The 22,439-nt window shown below is 37.1% G+C and overlaps 1 protein-coding gene across 1 annotated transcript in view; it reads left to right on the top strand.

Annotated features, from left to right (window-relative positions):
- Positions 1–22,439, top strand: part of SPAG17 (sperm associated antigen 17) — a 214,253-nt gene that overhangs the window by 137,949 nt on the left and 53,865 nt on the right. The window contains exons 25-28 of the mRNA XM_008706365.2: positions 10,057–10,232; positions 12,280–12,397; positions 16,488–16,666; positions 18,567–18,726. Of these exons, the coding sequence (XP_008704587.2) occupies positions 10,057–10,232; positions 12,280–12,397; positions 16,488–16,666; positions 18,567–18,726 (633 nt within the window). The remainder of the gene's footprint in view (positions 1–10,056; positions 10,233–12,279; positions 12,398–16,487; positions 16,667–18,566; positions 18,727–22,439) is intronic.

Raw genomic sequence — 22,439 nt, forward strand, 5'->3', positions numbered from 1 at the left:
CCCAGTTTCCCAATCCCCCCACCCACCTCCCTTCCAGCAACGCTCAGTTTGTGTCCTATGATTAAGAGTCTCTTATGGTTTGTCTCCCTTTCTGGTTTTGACATATTTTATTTTTTCCTCTCTTCTGTTTGATCCTCTGTTTTCTTTCTTAAATTCCACATATCAATGAGATCATACAATAATTGTCTTTCTTTGACTGACTTATTTCACTTAGCATAATACCATCTAGTTCAATCCATGTCATTCCAAATAGCAAGATTTCATTTTTTGATGGCATAATATTCTATCTATCTATCTATCTATCTATCTATCTATCTATCTATCTATCATCTATCTATCTATCTATCTATCTATCATCATCTATCTCTATATATATATATCTCAAATATTCTTTATCCATTCATCTGTTGATGGACATCTGGTCTCTTTCCTAGTTTGGCTATCATGGACATTGCTGCTATAAACATTGGGATGCAAGTGCCCTTTCAGAGCACTACATTTGTATCTTTAGGGTAAATGCCCAGTAGTGCACTTGCTGGGTCATACAGTAGCTCTATTTTCAACTTTTTGAAGAACTGCCATACTGTTTTCCAGAGTCGTTGCACCAGCTTGCATTCCCACCACAGTGTAGGAGGATACCTTTTCTCTGCATCCTCACCAACAACTGTCGTTTCTGACCTGTTCATTTTAGCCATTCTGACTGGTGTGAGGTGGTATATCATTGTGGTTTTGATTTGTATTTCCCTGATGCCAAGTGGTGTTGAGCACTTTTTCGTGTGTCTGTTGGCCATTTGGATGTCTTCTTTGGAGAAATGTCTGTTCATGTCTTCTGCCCATTTCTTGATTGGATTATTTTGTCTTTGGGTATTCAATTTGGTAAGTTCTTTATAGATTTTGGATATTAGCCTTTTATCTGATAAGACATTGGCCAATATCTTCTCCCATTCTGTAGGTTGTATTTTGGTTTTGTTGACTGTTTCTTTTGCTGTGTAAAAGTTTTTTTATCTTGATGAAATCCCAATAGTTCATTTTTGCTTTTGTTTCCCTTGCCTTTGCAGAAGTTTCTAGCAAGAAGCTGCTGTGGCCAAGGTCAAAGAGGTTGATGCATGTGTTCTCCTCTAGGAATTTGGTGGATTCCTGTCTCACACTGAGGTCTTTCATTCATGTTGAGTCTATTTTTGTGTATGGTGTAAGACAATGGTCCAGTTTCATACTTTTGCACATGGCTGTCCAATTTTCTCAACACCATTTGTTGAAGAGACTGTCTTTTTTCCATTGGATAGTCTTTCTTGCTTTGTCAAAGATTAGTTGACCAGACAGTTGAGGGTCCATTTCTGGGCTCTCTATTCTGTTCCATTGATCTATATGTCTGTTTTTGTGCCAGTGCAATACTGTCTTGATGATTATGGCTTTGTAATAGAGCTTAAAGTCCAGGATTGTGATGCCACCAGTTTTCTTTTTCAACATTTCTTTGGCTATTTGAGGTCTTTTCTGGTTCCATACAAATTTTAGGATTATTTGTTCCAGTTCTGTGAAAAAAAAAATGATGGTATTTTAATAGGGTTTACATTGAATGTGTAGATTGCTTTGCATGGCATTGACATTTTAACAATATTTTTTCTTCCAATCCATGAGCATGGAATGTTTTCCCATTTCTTTGTGTCTTCCTCAATTTCTTTCATGAGTATTCTATAGTTTTCAGAGTACATATCCTTTGCCTCTTTGGTTAGGTTTACTCCTAGGTATCTTATGGTTTTCGGTGCAATTATAAATGGCATCAACTCCTTATTTCTCTCTCTTCTGTCTAATTGCTTGCATATAGGAATGCCATTGATTTCTGTGCATTGATTTTATATCCTGCCAGTTTGCTGAATTCCTGTATGAGTTCTAGCAATTTTGGGGTGGAGTCTTTTGGGTTTTCCACATAGAGTATCGTGTCATCTGCAAAGAGTGAGAGTTTGACTTCTTTGCCAATTCGGATGCCTTTTATTTCTTTTTATTTTCTGATTGTTGAGGCTAGGACTTCTAGTGCTATGTTGAACAACAGTGGTGAGAGGGGGCATCCCTATCATTTTCCTGACCTTAGGGGAAAAGTTCTCAGTTTTTCCCCACTGAGAATGGTATTCTCTGTGGGCTTTTCATAGATGGCTTTTTGATATTGAGGTATGTTCCCTCTATCTCTACACTGTGAAGAATTTTAATGAAGAAAGCATGCTGTACTTTGTCAAATGCTTTTTCTGCATCTATTGAGAGGATCATATGGTCTTGCCCTTTCTTTTATCTATGTAGTGTATCACATCGATTGATTTGCGGATGTTGAACCACTCTTGCAGACCCACTTGGTCATGGTGAATAATCCTTTTAATGTACTGTTGGATCCTATTGGCTAGTGTCTTGGTGAGAATTTTGGCATCCATGCTCACCAGGGATATTGGTCTATAATTTTTCTTTTTGGTGGGGTCTTTGTCTGGTTTGGAGATCAAGATAATGCTGGCCTCAGAGAACAAGGTTGGAGATTTTCCTGCCATTTCTAGTTTTTGCTTTCAAAAAGCAAACGTGCTTCAGAAGAATAGGTATTAATTCTTCTTGAAATGTTTGGTAGAATTCCCCTGGGAAGCCATCTGGCCCTGGACTCTTGTTTATTGGGAGACTTTTGATTACTGCTTCCATTTCCTTGCTGGTTGTGGGTTCTGTTCAGGTTTTCTATTTCTTCCTGTTTCAGTTTTGGTAGTTTATACTTCTCTAGGAATGCATCCATTTCTTCCAGATTGCCTAATTTGTTGGCATATATTGGCTCATAATATGTTGTCATAATTGTTTGTATTTCTGTGGTGTTGGTTGTGATTTCTCCTCTTTCATACATGGTTTTATTCATTTGGGTCCTTCTCTTTTCTTTTGGACAAGTCTGGCCAGGGGTTTATCTATCTTATCAATTCTTTCAAAGAGCCATCTCCTAGTTTCGTTTATCTGTTCTACTGTTCTTTTGGTTTCTATTTCATTGATTTCTGCTCTGATCTTTATTATTTCTCTTCTCCTGCTGAGTTTAGGCTTTATTTGCTGTTCTTTCTCCAGCTCCTTTAGGTGTATGGTTAGGTTATGTATTTGAGACCTTTCTTGTTTCTTGAGAAAGACTTGTAGTGCTATGTACTTCCCTCCTAGGATCGCCTCTGCTCCATCCCAAAGATTTTGAACAGTTATGATTTCATTTTCATTTGTTTTCATGTATTTTTTAAATTCTTTAATTTCCTTGTTGACCCTTCATTCTCTAGTAGGATGCTCTTTAACCTCCAAGTTTTTGAGTTCCTTCCAAATTTCTTCTTGTGACTGAGTTCAAGTTTCAAAGCATTGTGGTCCCAAACTATGCAGAGAATGATCTTAATCTTTTGGTACTGGTTGCGACCTGATTTGTGACCCAGTATGTGATCTGTTCTGGAGAATGTTCCGTGGTCACTCGAGAAGAATGTGTATTCTGTTGCTTTAGTATGGAATGTTCTGAATGTATCTGTGAAATCCATCTGATCCAGTGTGTTATTCAAAGCCCTTCCTTGTTGATCTTCTGCTTAGCTGATCTGTCCATTGCTGTGAGTGGGGTGTTAAAGTCTCCTACTATTATTGTATTATAAATGTATTTCTTTGATTTTGTTATTAATTGGCTGTGCCAATGTTAGGGGCATAAATACTTACAACTGTTAGATCTTCTTGTTGGGTAGACCCTTTAGTTATGATATACTGTCCTTCTTCATCTCTTATTACAGTCTTTGGTTTAAAACCTAATTTATCTAATATAAGGATTGCCACCCTAGCTTTCTTTTGATTTCCATTAGCATTATAAATTGTTTTCCACTGCTTCACTTTAAATCTGAGGTTTCTTTGGGTCTAAAATGAGTCTCTTGCATACAACATATTGATGGGTCTTGCTCTTTTATCCAATCTGATACCCTGTTTCTTTTGATTGGGGCATTTAGGCTATTTACATTCAGAGTAACTATTGGAAAATATGAATTTAATATCATTGTATTAGCTGTAAAGGGACTGTTATTGTATATTGTCTCTGTTTTTTTCCAGTATATATTACTTTTGGGCTATTTCTTTGTTTAGAGGATCCCCTTTAATATTTCTTGTAGGGCTGGTTTGGTGTTAAGAAATTCTTTTAGTTTCTATTTGTCCTGGAAGCTTTTTATCACTCTTTCTATTTTGAATGACATAATAGCTGGAAAAGGTATTCTTGGCTGCATATTCTTCTCATTTAGCACCCTGAATATATCATGCCATAGGTTATAGACCTCTTGTCCTGAGCTGCTTTCAGGACTTTCTCTTTGTCTCTGAAGATTGGTAAGTTTCACTATTACATGTTGGGGTGTTGACCTGTTGTTTGTTTGTTCTAATTTTTTATTTTGAGGGGGGTTCTCTGTGCCTTTGTGTGGATTTTGGTGCCTGTTTCCTTCCCCAGATTAGGGAAGTTCTCCACTATAATTTGCTCTAATATACCTTCTTCCCCTGTCTCTTTTCTCTTCTTCTCAAATCCTAATTATTCTAATATTGTTTTGCTTTATGGTGTCACTCATCCCTCAAATTCTCCCCTTGTGATCCAGTAATTGTTTGTTTCTCTTTTTCTCAGCTTCTTTATTCTCCATCATTTCATCTTCTATATCACTAATTCTCTCTTCTGTCTCATTTATCCTAGTCATTAGAGCCTCCAGTTTTTATTGTATCTCATTAATAGGCTTTTAATTCAACTTGGTTAGATTTTAGTTCTTTCATTTCTCCCGAAGAGATTCTTTAGTGTCTTTTATGCTTTTTTCAAGCCCAACTAGTATCTTTATAATCGTTATCCTGAACTCTAATTCCAACATCTTACTTATATTCATACTGATTAGGTCCCTGGCAGTTAGTACTGCCTCTTGTTCTCTTTTTTGAGGTGAGCTTTTCTGTCTTGTCATTCTGTCCAGAGAAGAATAGATGAATGAGAGAACAAAATATTAAATGGCAACAACAACCCCAGAGAAATATATACTAAAGAAATCAGAAGAGACCAGAAACCAGGAGGGAAAAAAGAGAGAGAAAATATAATCAGACAGGTGAGCAGAATATAAAAATACACTGGATTCTGAGTGTATTTTGGTCTGTTTTTTAGAAAACTAGATCCCAAAATTGTAAAGAAAGAAAAACTTATACAAAGAAAAACTTGTACAAAAATAAAATTAAATACAATGAAAGGATAGACTGTAATTGTAAAAATGGAAATTAAAAGATAAGAAAAACCAAAAGAGAAAAAAAAAACCAACAACAACAAAAAAAAGATATAAACAGACAGCTGAACAGAACATAGGAAAACACTGTCTCCTGAGTGTATTTTGATCAGTTTGTTATAAGAAACTACATCTCAAAATTGTAAAGAAATAAAAACTTATATATACAAAAATAAAATTAAATACATTGAAAGGATAGAATGTAACTGTGAAGATGAAAATTTAAAAAGATTTCAAAAAGGAGTTGATAAAATAAGAAATTGGTTGAAAAAGGAAAAAAAAAATAATTAATTAAAGCTTAAAGACTAAAGAATCATGGGGGAAAAGCCATGAATTCTATGTGCTGTATTCCCCTGAGCGCTGGAGTTCTGCAGTTCTCATGGATTGGTAAACTTGGTCTCAGCTGGATGTTCTTGCTGATTTTCTGGGGGAGGGATCTGTTGCATTGATTCTCAAGTATATTTGCTCCAGGCAGAATTGTACCACCCTTGCCAGGGGGCCAGGCTAAGTAATCTGCTCTGGTTTGCTCTATATGGCTTTTGCTCCCCCCACCTGCCATGGCTTTCTGCTTTCTGCACAGCTTTAGAGGATCAGAATGATAATGGTGGCCTCCCAGTCTCTGGCCCTGGAGCCTAAACCCTCAGGGTTCCGCTCCTCAGTGAGCACTCAGAGAAAAGCAGTCAATCACTCCTGCCTCCCTAGTCTGGCTGCACTCTGTGCTCACCCAGTCTGTGGCTTGAGTGTTTTTATCTCAGGCACATGACCCCATTTTGAGTCTCCAAACTCTGCAGACGCCAGCAGCACGCCCTCTTGCTGCTCCTCCCAGGGGGAGGAAAGGGGGTCTCGCCAGTTCTGCTGCTTCTTGTTGGGCCCCTGCTCAGAGATCAGTCTCCTGACTGTGCCACAGTTCATGGTTTATGCAACCCAGACCTGAGAGCCCACTCCTGGGCTCACTCTTTGCAGCCGGCTTCCTTGCTCTGATTGCCTGGGAGCTCTGCTGCACTCAGGCATCCCGGTCTTCCTGTGACCCAAGTATCCTGAGACCACACTGTCCCAGATAGGGTTCAGCTCCTGCGTAGCCACCTGAGGGATGTCCCTCGCCGCGGCAGACTTCTGAAAGTTCCGATTTTGTGCTCCGCTGCTCTATGACTTGCTGGTGGCTGGCTGACAGAAGCTCCCTCCCCCCACGGTCTGTCTTCTCATATATTGCCTTGGATACACTTCTCCACACCTCCTACCTTGCAGAAAGTGGTCGCTTTTCTATTCATAGAGTTGCAGCTATTTTCTTAGCTCTCTGGTTGAGTTCGCAGGTGTTCAGAATGATTTGATAGCTACCTAGCTGAATTCCTGGGACCAGACGAAACTAAAGTCTCCTACTCCTCTGCCCTCTTGGACTCCCCGTCACCATTTTACTCTTTAATTCTATTAATTTGGCTACTTTCAATACCACATGTAAATGGAATCATACAATATTTCTCTTTTTGTGATTGGATTATTTCACTGAGCATAATTTCCTTAAGGATCCATCAGTATTGTTGCATATTGTAGAACTTTTTTTTTTTTCAAGCCTTAATAGTATCCCATCATATGTATATAGCAACTTTAATTTATATATTCTATTGATGGACGTCTGGGTTGTTTCTACATCATGGCTACCTTATTCTTTTTGTGATTTTTAGTTCCTCAAATGCTTTCTTTTACCTCTGGCTGTTTTCTCATGCTTTGCGACTTGCTCAGAACACTTCTTCCTGCTGGGTGCACCACCTTTTGCAACAATTAAACTTCCTCCCATCTTTCAAGGTCACAGCCTATAGGTTACTTGCTCTGAGAAAGACTTCACAGACCAAGTGGCAGTAGCATGTGAACTGGGTCTTTGAAAGTGAGTGGGAATTGCATAAGCAAAAAATCAAAGGAAGGGAATTCTAAATACCAAGAACAGTGTGTGAGAAAGCTCAGCAATATAAAAGCACGACTTGTTTATGGAAAGCCAAACTGTGCAGTATAGCTAAAGTATAAGTTTTATGGAGGCATTTTGTGTTAGATGTCCTTCCTCTGGGTTTCCATGGAGCACTGATTTTCCTCTATCACAGACTTAACACATGACATTGTACCTGAGGGTTTTTTCATTTGATTTACCGATTATAAGTTCCTTGTAGCCTCCTTCATCATTGGTTACCCAATTCATAGTACATAGTAGTAGTACTTAATAAATATTTACTGAATGAATAGATGGATGGGGATGAGAGGGAGGAGTTTCCAGCTGCCTATAACTGGATGCCATTCATTTATTAAGTATTGTACTTCCTATGGGTCAGGAATCTTGCTGGCACTGAGCCACAATGACGAATAAAACCATGGTACACCTACTCAAAAAACTCATTGTCTAGGGGCACCTGGGTGGCTCAATCATTTGCAGGTCCAACCTTTGATTTCAGCTCAAGTCATGATCTCAGCATTGTGAAATCAAGCTCCACATTGGACTACACACTCAGTGGGGAGTCTGCTTGGGATTCTTTCTTTCCCTCTCCTTCTGCCTCTTCTCCCCTCCTCTCTCCTCTCTCTCTCTCAAATAAATAAATAAATAAATAAATAAATATTTTTAAATATTTATTTAAATTATTTATTTATTATTAATTATTTATTTAAATTATTTAAAATCTATTTAATAATTATTGTTAGCTAATGATGTACTGTATGGTGACTAACATCATACTAAAAAAATTAAATAAAAAAACTCATTGTCTAATGGGAAAAGAATAAATAGAGAAATAACTTCTGAAGTGCTAGAAATTATATATAAACATAGTATTAGGGACATCTGGAAAATACTTCTGAGAGAAAGTATAGTATTTGAGGTGGGATCTTAGAGATGAATGGAAACTATCCAGACAAAGCAACAAGAAAAAGGGAATTCTAGACCGTAAGAACCATTTGTGTATATGCATACAATTGTGTAAAAGCATAGCATCTTTACAGAAAGGTGAAAAGTTGAGTGTGGCTGGAGTGGTGGAATGTCAGCACTGAATGCCCTATAAGATCAATGAGCATTAGAGGTGTTTAAGTAAAGGATAGGAAGTGATATGATTGGATTTCATATTAGGAATATAATTTTAGTGATAGTAGGAAAGTACACTGAAATGGTGGTATTGGAGGTCCCATACTAGTTTGGAAACTTGCTGCAAAAAATCAAGTACGAGATCAATGAGAATATGAAGTAAGATAGGAATAGATAGAAGAGGCATCATTCAAGATAAATTTCTGATGGCTTGGTGACTGGTTGGATGTATGAGGTCAGTCAAAAAGAGAAAATGCAAATACCTCACTGACTAATTTGGGAAATGAGATGCTTGGTTGGTCATTAAATGAGATTAAGTGCAGAGGAGGCTTTCTTTTCCTAGGAGAAGAGAGACTTACTGAGTTTAAAATGTCTCCAGTACCATAACCAGGGGGAGATATCTAAAGGCAGTCGGACATATTAATCTGATGTTGAGAAGAAAGGTCATGCATTGAGATGTAAATTTTGGAGTCATCGGCATGTAAATGACAGTTTGAACCCCAGTAGTGAGGGAGATACTCAGATCTACTATATATAATAAAGGTGCTCAGTCCTGGCTGTGTATCACAATCACGTGTGATTTTTCACCAATATAAATGCCTGTGCCTCATCCCTAGAGAGTGTGATTCAATGGGTCAAGATGGGGGCCTGAGCTTTTTACAAAAAATTCAATGAGTAATTATTACGAGTAGGCAGAGTTGAGGACATCTCTTGTGTAAGCATAAAGGGAAAAACCCCTGAAATCTAATGACATTTAAGAATTCACAAAAGAGGAAGAACCAGTAAAGGAGACAGGAAAAAACTGTTCAGAGAAGGAAGAGGAAATCCAGGTAGAATATTATCCTGGAGCCCCGAGAATAATAGAATTCAAGACGCCAGTGATGCTCAGAAGGTTGTGACAATAATTCCTTCAGAGATCAGCTCACCTTTGAGCGTGCTGACAATCCTTTTAGGCCCAGAATAAAATCAATTTTCTACAACATCTAAAACTTCTTTTTAACATCTCAACTAGAAAAACCTCTTTTCTGAATTTCTTTGTTTATATGCCTCATTATTTTCCTATTTAATATGTCCTCGTATTAAAGCTATTTGAGTATAACTCTTATTAAACTATTTTGGCTTCATAAGGTCTTTTTTATATATTTTGTCATTATTACCCTCTGCTCCAAACATGTTGCATATAAGAACCTCTCAGTAGGGGCGCCTGGGTGGCACAGCGGTTAAGCGTCTGCCTTTGGCTCAGGGCGTGATCCTGGCGTTCTGGGATCAAGCCCCACATCAGGCTCCTCCGCTATGAGCCTGCTTCTTCCTCTCCCACTCCCCCTGCTTGTGTTCCCTCTCTCGCTGGCTTTCTCTATCTCTGTTGAATAAATAAATAAAATCTTTAAAAAAAAAAAAAAAAAAGAAGAACCTCTCAGTAAATATTTCTGAAATAGATGGTTGTTGCCCTGTCTTTAGGAGTTCACAATCTAGATGGGAAGGTAAGAACATGTGAAATAATGACTCAACCAGATACGTCAAAATATTAAGTACCTCAGATTTTTTTAACTTACAATTCTGATTTTTAAATCAACTACATTACCCCTGAAATCTATCCAACTGAAAAATCACATTCGGCAAGGTAAAAATTGTTGCCAACTGGTATAAATGCATGGCAACATGTTTGCGATGCAGACATGTATATATGTAGTTAACAAACGTATAAAACGTGGATGTCCAATCTACTTGTTTTCTCCTTTCTTCTCATTATAGAGGATCAGGATCCTAATTTGGAAACAATGTTGAGTCTCCCATCAGCACTTACTACAACAGTAATTCCTATTTCGGAGACTGTTCCTCAAGGCAAAGTGAAAGGAAAAACAAAAGGCAAAGAAAAACCCAAAGAATCTCTTAAAGAGGAGGAACACCCAAAAGAAGAAGAGAAAAAGGTGCATGGACTTGCCGTAGATTCTTTTTGTTTTTGTTTTATTAAGCTTTTGTGAGTATTTTATTTTATTTTTATTTTTTTTAATGTTTTTTTATTATATTATGTTAGTCACCATACAGCACATCCCTGGTTTCTGATGTAAAGTTCGATGATTCATTACTTGCGTATAACACCCAGTGCACCATGCAATACGTGCCCTCCTTACTACCCATCACCAGTCTATCCCATTCCCCACCCCCCTCCCCTCTGAAGCCCTCAGTTTGTTTCTCAGAGTCCATAGTCTCTCTTGCCGTAGATTCTTAAACCCTACTTCTACCTCAATTTCAACTTTTTAAAAATCATGAGTTACACCCACAGTGTTATTTCAGTACATGTCTGTTATCGTGCAGACGCATTAACATCCTTGAAGTTTCAGTTCTGAATGAACAAGAACAGATTTGCACACAGGAGTTGGATCCCTACACCAGGAGACATATTGTCATACACAAACTGACTCAGGTCTTTCATCCTAAATTCAGAATGGAGAGTTCATCCTTTTTTCCACTCTGGGTCTTGGGTATTCTTTGATTTTTGGTTGGTTAAGTTCCTACCATTCTCTAAATACTTTATTTAGTTTCATTAGATAAACACGAATTGAAAGAGGAGCATCTCTAATTAAATAGTGGAAGCACTTCCATTGGGTAGATGTGAGCTTAAATACTGAAAATACAGATCAAAAGAATATAGACAAGAGGGAAACCACTGATGAAATCTTGAAAATTGGCTTGGACAGCTGTACAGTTTGTACAATGGACAAATTCTCAACTTAATAGAAGAAAAAAAAACATGTTAGAAAGTGATCGGAGCTACTGATTTCAGACCTTGGCCCTTTAGTTATGGTGTTTGTATGTTACTGAGCCTCTGCAACATATTTATTTAGCTATACTAGATGGCTTTTCTCAAGCCAGGACACTTGACCCTTAATAAGTAAAAATTTCACAGAGTTGAGCAGAATAGCCCCAGATAATTCATTAATTTGACTGAAAGCAATTTGGTAGCAAACCAATAGTTCTTCCACCATTTTTTAAAAAGTGACAATAATAGAAGGGTGGGAGATAAGGGTGGTTTTTGTGTAATGATAAATTTGTCATGACAAGTTCATGTATTTGAGCATTATTGTTCATTTTACAGAACTTCATAATTTTTTTCCTCTAAATTTTGCTTTGTGTTTTTAATTGATTTTTAGCTAACTATTCAGATTTTATTATTTGTTAGTAACAAAAGCAGAACAACCTAAATGATCAACAGTAGAAGACTAGTCAAAATAAACTACAAGTGCATCAACAGGGGATCAGTTGGAATGATTTTAGAGGCTAACAAAAGAGAGCCAACTGGAAAAACTGGGATGATACCATTAGAAATTGGTTGTAAGTAACTAAATAGCTTTCATTCTGGAGTACAAGCAGCCAAACAAGGGATTCAGGCATAGTTAGCATAAAATTAACTAGGATTTTAAAGTAGACACACCCAAACTTCATTCATTTATAAATAATCTTTTCATGTCTTCTTTAATTGTTTTTGCTTACTACAAAAGTAATGCATGCTTATTAGAGAAAAATAATGCCGCATTTCCTAACAGCATAACATCTCGCATAACATCTCTAACACCCAAAGTTTAAAAGATAGACCAAGTAGGTAGTGGGCATGTTGATCAGGCCTCACACCCACACTTGGCAAACAGAGGCATCTTCTGAGGCCTACTTCAAGCCCCAATGCCTCCATGATTGTTTCCTAATTTTTCTCATTAATTTTGATATCTTCATTTTTGGGGGAGAGATGCTAACTGTTTGGTACTCTAATTGTTTCACATGTCTGTGTGCCATTCTATGAGCAGAATATAAATTGCACAAAGGTAGAGACCCATGTAACTTTATAGGCTCCCTTGCAGAGCCCACTAGTCCTGGGCAAGTCATATCGTAAGCACTCAGCAAGTGCTTGCTTAGTCACAATACATCCGTAGCTCATTTAGAAAATGACAGACAATTATTCATGTGTTTAATTATTTACAGGAAGAAGTAGAACCAGAACTTGTTTTACAAGAGACTCTTTATGTTCCTACCTTCCAAAATCTAAATGTGTCTTGCCCCAATGGACTCCTGGTGACCTTCATCAGGCAAGAGTTTACAGGTGAGAGTTAGCCAGCATGGGGGAGGGAGGGAGTAGGGCAAAAATTATATAGAAAACTGTTAAATCACCATTGAAAGTGTGTGTATTTTCCTACCAGTTAAACATGTTGATAATGAACAATAGGCTAATAATAATAATGACTGGCATTTTTTGAACCCCCAGCACTAAGTACATAATAGATATGAAAATATACAAGTATTGTAAACTAAGTTCCAATAATTCCATTTTACAAAATAAATTGAGGCTTCAGGAGGTTCATTAACTTTCCTAGGCCACTCAATTCCTAAGTGGCAGAGATTAAAGGTCATTCTTGGTCACCGATGGCAAAGCCAGTAATCTTAACAACTATTATGGGGTGGGACACTGTCTTCCTGGTTCTACAAAGAGCGACAGGTACAATAATTTGCTGGTATGATCAAATCAAAGGACAGTGAGCATAAAGTAAGTGGAGGCAAGTGCAGGTTAAGTGGTTGAAGGAAATCAGTCTTGTTCCCAGGTATTAAGATATAATTTTATAGTCTGTTATTTCTGTACATGGCCTCTAACTTATTATGTACAAGTAGGACTTCTTTAATTGACATGATGGGGCATCCACATTAGTGACTGAATTTGAATATCACTTCAGTGGAAGCCCACTGTTGCAGTAGAATTAGCAGATGCAACAGAGCAAGGACAGGCCTGGGACTTGAGTTCTGTATCTGGCCCTTTCAATTACTTACTATCTCCAGATGATGTTTCTTCATCTGATAAATGTTTTGTTGTATCAGTGGATCCTTTTATTCACAACCAAATATCCTCTTTATTATAATTCCCTTATACACACATATTTGAAAAGTATATCTATAAAAAAAAGAGTATGCTTATTGAAAACTAATGCAATGTCATGTTTACTTGCTACCCAAATGAAAAGAAACTAAATGTTGCAGTTCATCTGGCTTGTCTCAATTTTGTTTTTCATTAAGCTTTATCAGTATTAAAAATATACCATGAACCCTTATTTCTATTTCCAAGGATTCCTAGTGGTCCAGGTTTTCCCTGATGGGATTAACTGTGCAACAGCCAGTAAGGGTCTTCCAAAGTCAGATGTTATGAGTGTACTAAGAGGGATATTTCTAGATAAGAACCATATTTGTTGGTTTGCTTGTTTGCTTGATCCCAGCTTAATACCTGTTTCACTCATTTTTTTAAATTAGTTTCATTACCTAGTCTGATATTTTCATCCTTATGTCAGCGTAAACAATGTGGTTAATAATAACTCTGCTTGGAACACCTAATCTTTAAAAAAATCTTCCATATATTATGAATATCCTAATTCAAGTCAACATAAATACCAAAGCAGCAATGTTTTCATCAGGGTCAGCCTTGGGCAGAGGAAGGGAAGGTCACCCAGTGTAAGAAGAAAGAGCTTTCTTGGGTGACCTTGGACAGGTCATAACCCCTCTCCACCTGAATTTCTTCATTTATAAAATTGTATCATATACTAAACAGGGTGTCACAAGTATTAAGTGAGAACGTACTTTCTAATCTGGAGCATAGTATTCTGTTGTTAGGTTTGGGGGACGTTGTTTGTTTTTTGGTCAGGGTAGCAGCAGTTGTTTTTACAACATGAAAAAATAGTTAAGCATAGAAACCAGTTCAAATCCAAGCCCTGCCACTTACTGACTGTGATCTTGGAGAAGCTATAACCCTTCCAAGCCTCTATTTCTTCATCTGAAACTCTGGAAAGTGAAAGTGTCTCTCTTAATGGGTTGAGGTGGGCTGAATAAAATACATATACAAAGCATTTAACATATATAAACATCTCAGTAAATGCTTATTATTTTATTATGACTAATACTTCTGTGACATAGAGGGTATCATGAAGGGCCCCCATTCCAAAATATTTTTTATCAACCTGATATAGTCCTTGAAATGCCATCATTACATGTTGATAAACCACTTTATAAGTTGAGAATGCCGAATTTCAAGTTGTACTACAAAGCTGTGATCACAAAGACAGCATGGTACTGGCACAAAAACAGACACATAGACCAATGGAACAGAATAGAGAGCCCAGAAATGGACCCTCGGCTCTTTGAGCAACTAATCCTTGATAAAGCAGGAAAAAACATCCAGTGGAAAAAAGACAGTCTCTTCAATAAATGGTGCTGGGAAAATTGGACAGCTGCATGCAAAAGAATGAAACTTGACCACTATGTCACACCATACACAAAGATAAACTCCAAATGGATGAAAGACCTCGATGTGTGACAGGAATCCATCAAAATCCTAGAAGAGAACATAGGCAGCAACCTCTACGACATCGGCCACAGCAACCTTTTTCATGACACATCTCCAAAGGCAAGAGAAACAAAAGATAAAATGAACTTGTGGGACTTCATCAAGATAAAAAGCTTCTGCACAGCCAAGGAAACAGTCAAAAAAACTAAGAGGCAGCCCACGGAATGGGAGAAGATATTTGCAAATGATGCCAGAGATAAAGGACTGGTATCCAAGATCTACAAAGAACTTTTCAAACTCAATACACAAGAAACAAATAAACAAATCATAAAATGGGCAGAAGATATGAATAGACACTTTTCCAATGAAGACATACAAATGGCTAACAGACACATGAAAAAATGTTCAAAATCATTAGCCATCAGGGAAATTCAAATCAAAACCACACTGAGATACCACCTTATGCCAGTTAGAATGGCAAAAATTGACAAGGCAAGAAACAACAATTGCTGGAGAGGATATGGAGAAAGGGGATCCCTCCTACATTGTTGGTGGGAATGCAAGTTGGTACAGCCACTCTGGAAAACAGTGTGGAGGTCCCTTAAAAAGTTAAAAATTGAGCTATCCTATGATCCAGCCATTGCACTACTGGGGTATTTACCCCAAAGATACAGACATAGTGAAGAGAAGGGCCATATGCACCCCAATGTTCATAGCAGCAATGTCCACAACAGCTAAATCGTGGAGGGAGCCGAGATGCCCTTCAACAGATGACTGGATTAAGAAGCTGTGGTCCATATATACAATGGAATATTACTCAGCTATCAAAAAGAACGATTTCTCACCATTTGCTGCAACATGGACGGCACTGGAGGAGATAATGCTAAGTGAAATAAATCAAGCAGAGAAAGACAATTATCACATGGTTTCTCTCATCTATGGAACATAAGAACTAGGAAGATCGGTAGGAGAAGAAAGGGATAAAGAAAGGGGGGTAATCAGAAGGGGGAATGAAGCATGAGAGACTATGGACTATGAGAAACAAACTGAGGGCTTCAGAGGGGAGAGGGGTGGGGGAATGGGATAGGCCGGTGATGGGTAGTAAGGAGGGCACGTATTACATGGTGCACTGGGTGTTATACGCAACTAATGAATCATGGAACTTTACATCAAAAACCAGGGATGTACTGTATGGTGACTAACATAAGGTAATAAAAAAATATATTATTATAATGAAAAAAAATAAGTTGAGAAAAGGAAAGTATTCAGTTAGCAAAAACTGAAGAGTTACTATATGCCAGAAACTCTCAATAATAATATTTTCTTTTGAAGCAATTTATTAGGTGATTTTCTCCTTGATCACCAGCTAAGAATAGAACCTTGAGGAAAATCTGGATTTGGTTAGAGATGAGGGGATTATGTTAACTTTGAAAGATGATGAATGATTTAGGAAGGGCAAGCCTGAATAACTTCCCCTGGGGCTCCAGGCAACCAGGGGACTCCAGGAGAGCACTGTGCATGCAGGGGCAAGAGCTTACCCAAAGGAAAGAGAAAAGTACCAATAGGGAGAAAAGGGAACATCTAAGATAGCAAAACTGCTTCCTTCCTAATTTTGCCAGAATTCACTGGAAGAATGGGTTATACATGGAGAAGGTGCCTATTAAGTACTTGTAGATGACTGTATTTACTACACTTGACTATAAAAAGGTAGCAAAGCACCAGTGCTCTGGGCCATCTGTCATGATATGAAAACTGCCCCATTATTCAGATGTAGACAGAAGAATGAAAAAAATTAAGCAAAAAGATAAAATGCCAGCTACACAGCATTGCCCAGTTCACAGTAAGGCTTTCTTTCTTTTCTTTTTTTAAGACCAGAATGTTACAGATGAGGAACCCACTTGGGACATCATGGTCCGGCAGAGCTTCCCCCAGAAGGTGAAACACTATGAATTCTACAAAACCGTGATGCCACCAGTGGATCAGGAGGCATCAAGAGTTATCACCAAGCAAGGCACTGTTGTCAAATACATGTTGGATGGATCCACACAGGTAACAAAATGTTAGACAAATAATACTCCTTCCAGCTGTAAAGTAAAATACAAACAAGCTGTGGGTAAAGAACAGTGTTATGGCAGGCAAGAGGGATGACTCATTTGAAAACGGAGTGACACTTAAAATGACAAATGGAGAATAGTATAGTCTTCTGTGCAATACAGGATACAAACAAACTTATTCTATATATGATCCAAGACTGCAGACTAGCACAGTGTTTACCTCCTCCCCCTCTCAAGGCACCTTAGAATTATTTTAAAAATACTTTTAAATAATAAATTTGTGATAGTACTGGAAAACAACAAAATGTGCTATCAATGGATCAGAAGATTAGGAGAAATTCTAGAAAATGCAAGTCAGATGAGATCAGACTGATGACGAAACAAGAACAAAGCTTAAAACATGTATAAGAGAAAGCCCTCAGCAAAATTAAAAATCAGAAGTTCTAACACAGACATTTCACAGATGGAACTCTGCACCCAGAAAATTAAGTTAGTGTCCCCAGGTACCTCACTACTACCTGGAAGGTGGGAACCACAGGTCATAATACCCAGAAGCCATATGCCCGGCTCCATCCCTCCCCAGTGATCATGGGGAGCTGTTTCTGTGATCACAGGATATACCACCAAGAAGTGAAAAGGGATCCTCAAGGAGAACCATGACCATGCACCCAAGAATCATCGACCTTAGAGAAGACCAACTGCATGAAAGTAAATTACAGAATAATCAAAAAAGTAAAGAAATAGCATCTAAAAATAAGAATAAATAGTTAAACAAAAAACTTGAAAGTGAATAAAAGAAATGTAGGCAGAGACTTGAGAGGTAAGAGTCTACAAAATAACAATAAAAAACAGTGGCTGTGAAAAAAATAGAGTTCTTAGATGTTAAAAATGATAATCGTGTGTCAAATCACTGTGTTGCAGTGATGTATATATATATATATCTGAAACTAATATAATATTGTATGTCAATATACTTCAATTAAAAATTTTAAAGGAGAAAAAAAAGGAAAAAAACAATTGTGAAAAATTAAGGCGAGGAAGTGGATTATGAGGGAGAGAAAAGTTAAAAGACATGGAAAAGGGATCTGAAAAAATACAATCTCCAGAAGAAGAAGATAGCGGGAGTGAAGGGGGAAAATAATGAAAGAAATAATCTGGGGAATTTTTTCCAAATTTAAAAAAAAAGAAAAAAATTTAGATTAAACAGGACAATCAAGTGCCAAGCAGGATTGATACTAATTATCTTTAAAAGATCATCTAGATATGTCATAGTGCAATTTTGGGACTGCACAGATAGACAATCCCAAAAGCTTCCTAAAGGAAACCGGTTACCTACTACAGAATGAGACCTGGATGGACATTAGATTTCTCATTAGCAGCACTGGTGGGGGTTTTGTCATGTTCATTGGTAGGCTATAGATACTGATCCGGATAGACGTATTGATGATACCTGTAGATGCGACACATACTAGAGATAGATGTTGCTAGAGACTAAACATTTGAATATGTAATAAAATTTTAAATGTAGTCATTATATAAGTTGAAATAGAGTGGGTACTTTCCTAGTTGCATAGAATGGAGAAAATAAAAATAAAACAAATAAATATAAAAAATAAAAACTCAATCCATTAAAAGACAAGAAATAAAAAGAAAAGAAACAAAATAGAAGGTAAATGGAAAACATTAAACAACATTATTGTGCTGGTTATTAAGCTATAGTCTCTGAACTCCAAAGCTACCATCCTATAATATGCTTTGTGCTAAATCTGGAGGTCTGCAAACAGCATTTTTCCTTCAGATTAATTTTAACCTATGCCAGTTTGATACACAGTGTTAAATGTTAACCAGCCTCTTCCTTGCTTCTGAGAACGTAAGAACTTCTGCTTTCCCTTCAGGTTCTCTTCGCAGATGGTGTGGTGAGCAGTAGTCCCGATTCAGGTCCTGTTGTTCCTCCTGTTGAAATGCCACCAAGCCCTCACAGCGGAGACTTGATGGACGCAGTTTCTCAGCAAAAGTCAGAAACAGTACCGTCTGAGACTGGCATTCCAAAGAAAGGTAATAATTGGCGCCTCTCAATTTATAATGGCTGTAATAAATCTTATGCTTCTCATCTTTTCTATGAATATATTCATGCATACTCACATATATATACATATGAATATATCTTAATTGAATCATAACATTATACACTGTTTCTTGAACTGATTTTTTCTTTTAGTAATAAATAATGAACATTTTCCTGTGTTATTATGTGCTCTTACACAGCATTAGCTCTAATGCCTGGGCTACTCTTTTGGGGTTAGTTGAGGAGATCAATGATGTCAATGTTCTAACTAGGCATCTCTTTGCTTCTCTTGACCTTTTCCTCCGAGCTGAGAACTGGGAGAAGGCCACCCCAGATCCAGGTGTGAGGTTCTCCTAACTCTCAAAGCAAAAAGCAAAGAGAGTATACAAGAACTTTCAAGTGTCTCTTTTTATCAGGGAGGAAAACATTTCCAGATTCCACCCCCTTCCCCTAAAAGCAGACCTCCCCTTATATCCTATTGACTAGACCTGGCCGAGGACCTAGGCTGGGAAAACAAGCATCTGATATTTCTGGATTTTTTTCTTAGGAGATGAGCGCTACTAGTAGGGGAAAAATAAGTTGGATAACAATTGAGTAAGCAATCAACCATGCCTGCCATAATCTAATTTATGAAATCGTTCTCCTCAGAGATATTCTCAATTTATATCCCTACCTCCAATGCAGTATGAAAATATCTGCTTCCTCATACCCTTGCTAATGCTGGATTTCCTTATTCTTTTAATCTTATTACATTTGATTTGATAGATAATTAATAATCTTTTTATTATGTTAATTTGCATTTCTTTATTCTGGTAAGGCTAAACATTTAACAGTTTTTTTTCTTTTTGTGAATTCTATTCACATATTTTCTCAGTTTACTATTGGGATGTTCCTTATTTTCATATTTATTTGTAAGAGATCTTAATATGTAGGAAATGTGTGTTTGTGTACCAGGCACAATTCTGAATACTTTAAAACATTAAATCAGCTAGTTCTCATAGCAACTCCGTGTGATATATATTTTAATCATTCCACTTAACGGATGAGGACATTGAGACACAGAGAGGTTAAGTAACCTCCTCGAGGTCTCTCAGCTACTAAGTGGTAGAGCTGGGATTGGAGTCTGGGCACCTGCATTGCAAATTTTTCTCAATTTCTCATATGACTTAAATGATCTGAGACCAAGATTTAATCTTCTTTGTCAATTTCACACATCTCCCCACAGTAACCAGTAACCCTGTATAGAGGCAAACTGAATTTCCTTTTTGGTTACTCAAAATTTAATGAAATACGCTTTCCCTTAGTAGTAGTCGAAGGTTCTTGGTTGAAGTGAATGAAAGCGTCCTCATAGCTTTCAAACTTCCCAGCTCAAAGGCTCCCCTCCTTTTTTGATGAGAGAGGACTTGATGTAAAGGTGGACACTTCTGTTACAGCCCAGCTGGGTTCCAAAGGGCCTGCAGCATGGTGTGCTCCAGATTTCTATAAAGCCCATCCATCCAAGATGACACATTCACTTTAAAAAAACAAAACAAAACAAAACCTAATAGACTATTTTTTAAGAGCAATTTTATGCTTACCAAAAAAATGAGCAGAACATAAAGAATTCCCCTACACTTCCTCTCTCCCTGGCTCACGGTTTTCCCTATTTTAAACACATTTGTTACAATTGATGAACCAATATCAATATATGATTATTAATGAAGTCCACAGTTTGCGTTAGGGTTCGTTCTTCACGTTGTATAGTTCCAAGAGTTTTGACAAATGCATAATGTACTGAATCTACCACTGCAATAACATACTGAATAATTTCACCCCCTGTGGAAAAAACAAAAACAAAAAACCTGTGCTCTATTTATTCCTCTCTCCCCTCACCTTCTCCCCAAAACCAGTACTCATGAGCCAACACTCTCTTCTCCCCACCACCGAGGACCATGGAAGCAACACTCTCCTTTCTGTTACCATGGATTTCCATATTCTAAACATTTCAGATAAAGAGAAGCATACAATATAAGGCCATTTGTGACTAGCTTCTTTTATTTAGCATAATATTTTCAAGGGTCATCTATGTTGTAACTTGTATCAGCACTTCATTTTTACGGTCGAGTAATATTCTATTGTATGGATATACCACATTTTGTCAATCCACTCATCAATTGATGGACATACAGGTTGCTTCCACTTTTGGGAAATTGCAAATAAAGTTGATATGAACATTTCTGTACAAGTTTTGGTGTGGACATATATTTTCATTTCTCCTGAGTAGATACTGAGCAGTGGAATTGCTAGAATGGTAACTCTGTTTCCCATTTCAAGCATCCGACAAACTGTTTTCCAAAGCAGCTGCATTATTTTCCATTCTCACCAGCATGGAGGAGGGGATTCTTAGTGGGCGTGAAGTGGTATCCTATTTTGATTTTGATTTGCATTTTCTTAATGGTTAGTGATATTGAATACCTTTTCATGTGCTTAGTGGACATTCATATATCTTCTTGGGAGAAATGTCTATTCATACCCTTTCCCCAATTTTGTAATGGATTTGTCTTCTTATTTTTTCAGTTGTAAGTATACTTTGTATATTTTGGATACAAGTTCCTGATCAGATACAAATCAGATACATGATTAGTGACTATTTTATCCCAGTCTTTGGGTTATCTTTCCATATTCTTGATGGTGTCTTTTCATGGTGTCTTTTTGCTGAAGTCCGATTTATCTGATTTTTTCCCCTCTGGTTACTTGTACTTTTGGTATTATATCTAAGAAATAATTGTATAATCCAAAGTGACAAACACATTCCTGTATTTTCTTCTGAGAGTTTTAAACTTTTAGCTCTTGCATTAGGGGCTTTTACACCCATTTTTATATAATTTTTTATATGATATGAGATAGGGATCCAACTTCATTCTTTTGAGTTTATAAAAAAGATAATTATTTCCCCCATTGATTTGGTTGGCATCTCAGTCAAAAGTCAATTAACCATAAATGTCATGGTTTATTTTTGGACTTTTATTTCTGCTCCACTGATCTATATGTTTATCCTTTTGCCAACATCTCATTGTCCTGACTGCTATAGCTTTATAACTTTGAGTCATCCACGTTTGTTTTACTTTTTAAATGTAGTTTTGACTATTCTGGGTCTCTAGCATTTCTGTATGAATTTCAGGATCAGATTGTTAATTTCTGCAGAAGAGGCAGCTGGGATTTTTATAGAGATTCCACTGAACATGTAGATGAATTTTGAGATCATTGACAACAATATTGTCTCTAATTCACAAACTGGGGATATCTTTTTATTTATTTAGGTCTTCCGTAATTTCATTCAGTACTTTTTTTATAGTTTTCAGTATACAATTATTAACAATTGCTTTGTTAAATTTTACCTATTTTATTCTTCTTGATCCTATTATAAATGGAATCATTTTCTTTATTTTTGGGTTGTTCATTGATGGTGTACACCAATACAATTGATTTTTTTGTATTTTGGCCTTGTGTCTTGAAGTCTTGCTGAGCTTTCTTATTCTAATCTTTTTTGCTTTGCAGCAACTTTGGAAATAAGATCCCAACCCTCAGTGTTTGTTGTTTTTGCTGTTATTGCTGTTTGTGTAGTGACTTTCCTGAACTTACTTTGCACTTCTCTCTCCTTTGTCTTCTGTGGTTGCTAAAGTCTCTGCTGTGTTAGCTTAGTGATCAGCTAGTGATTAGGCAG

The sequence above is a fragment of the Ursus maritimus genome, unplaced genomic scaffold, assembly GCF_017311325.1.
Source record: "Ursus maritimus isolate PB19 unplaced genomic scaffold, ASM1731132v1 scaffold_12, whole genome shotgun sequence".
Classification (NCBI taxonomy): domain Eukaryota; kingdom Metazoa; phylum Chordata; class Mammalia; order Carnivora; family Ursidae; genus Ursus; species Ursus maritimus.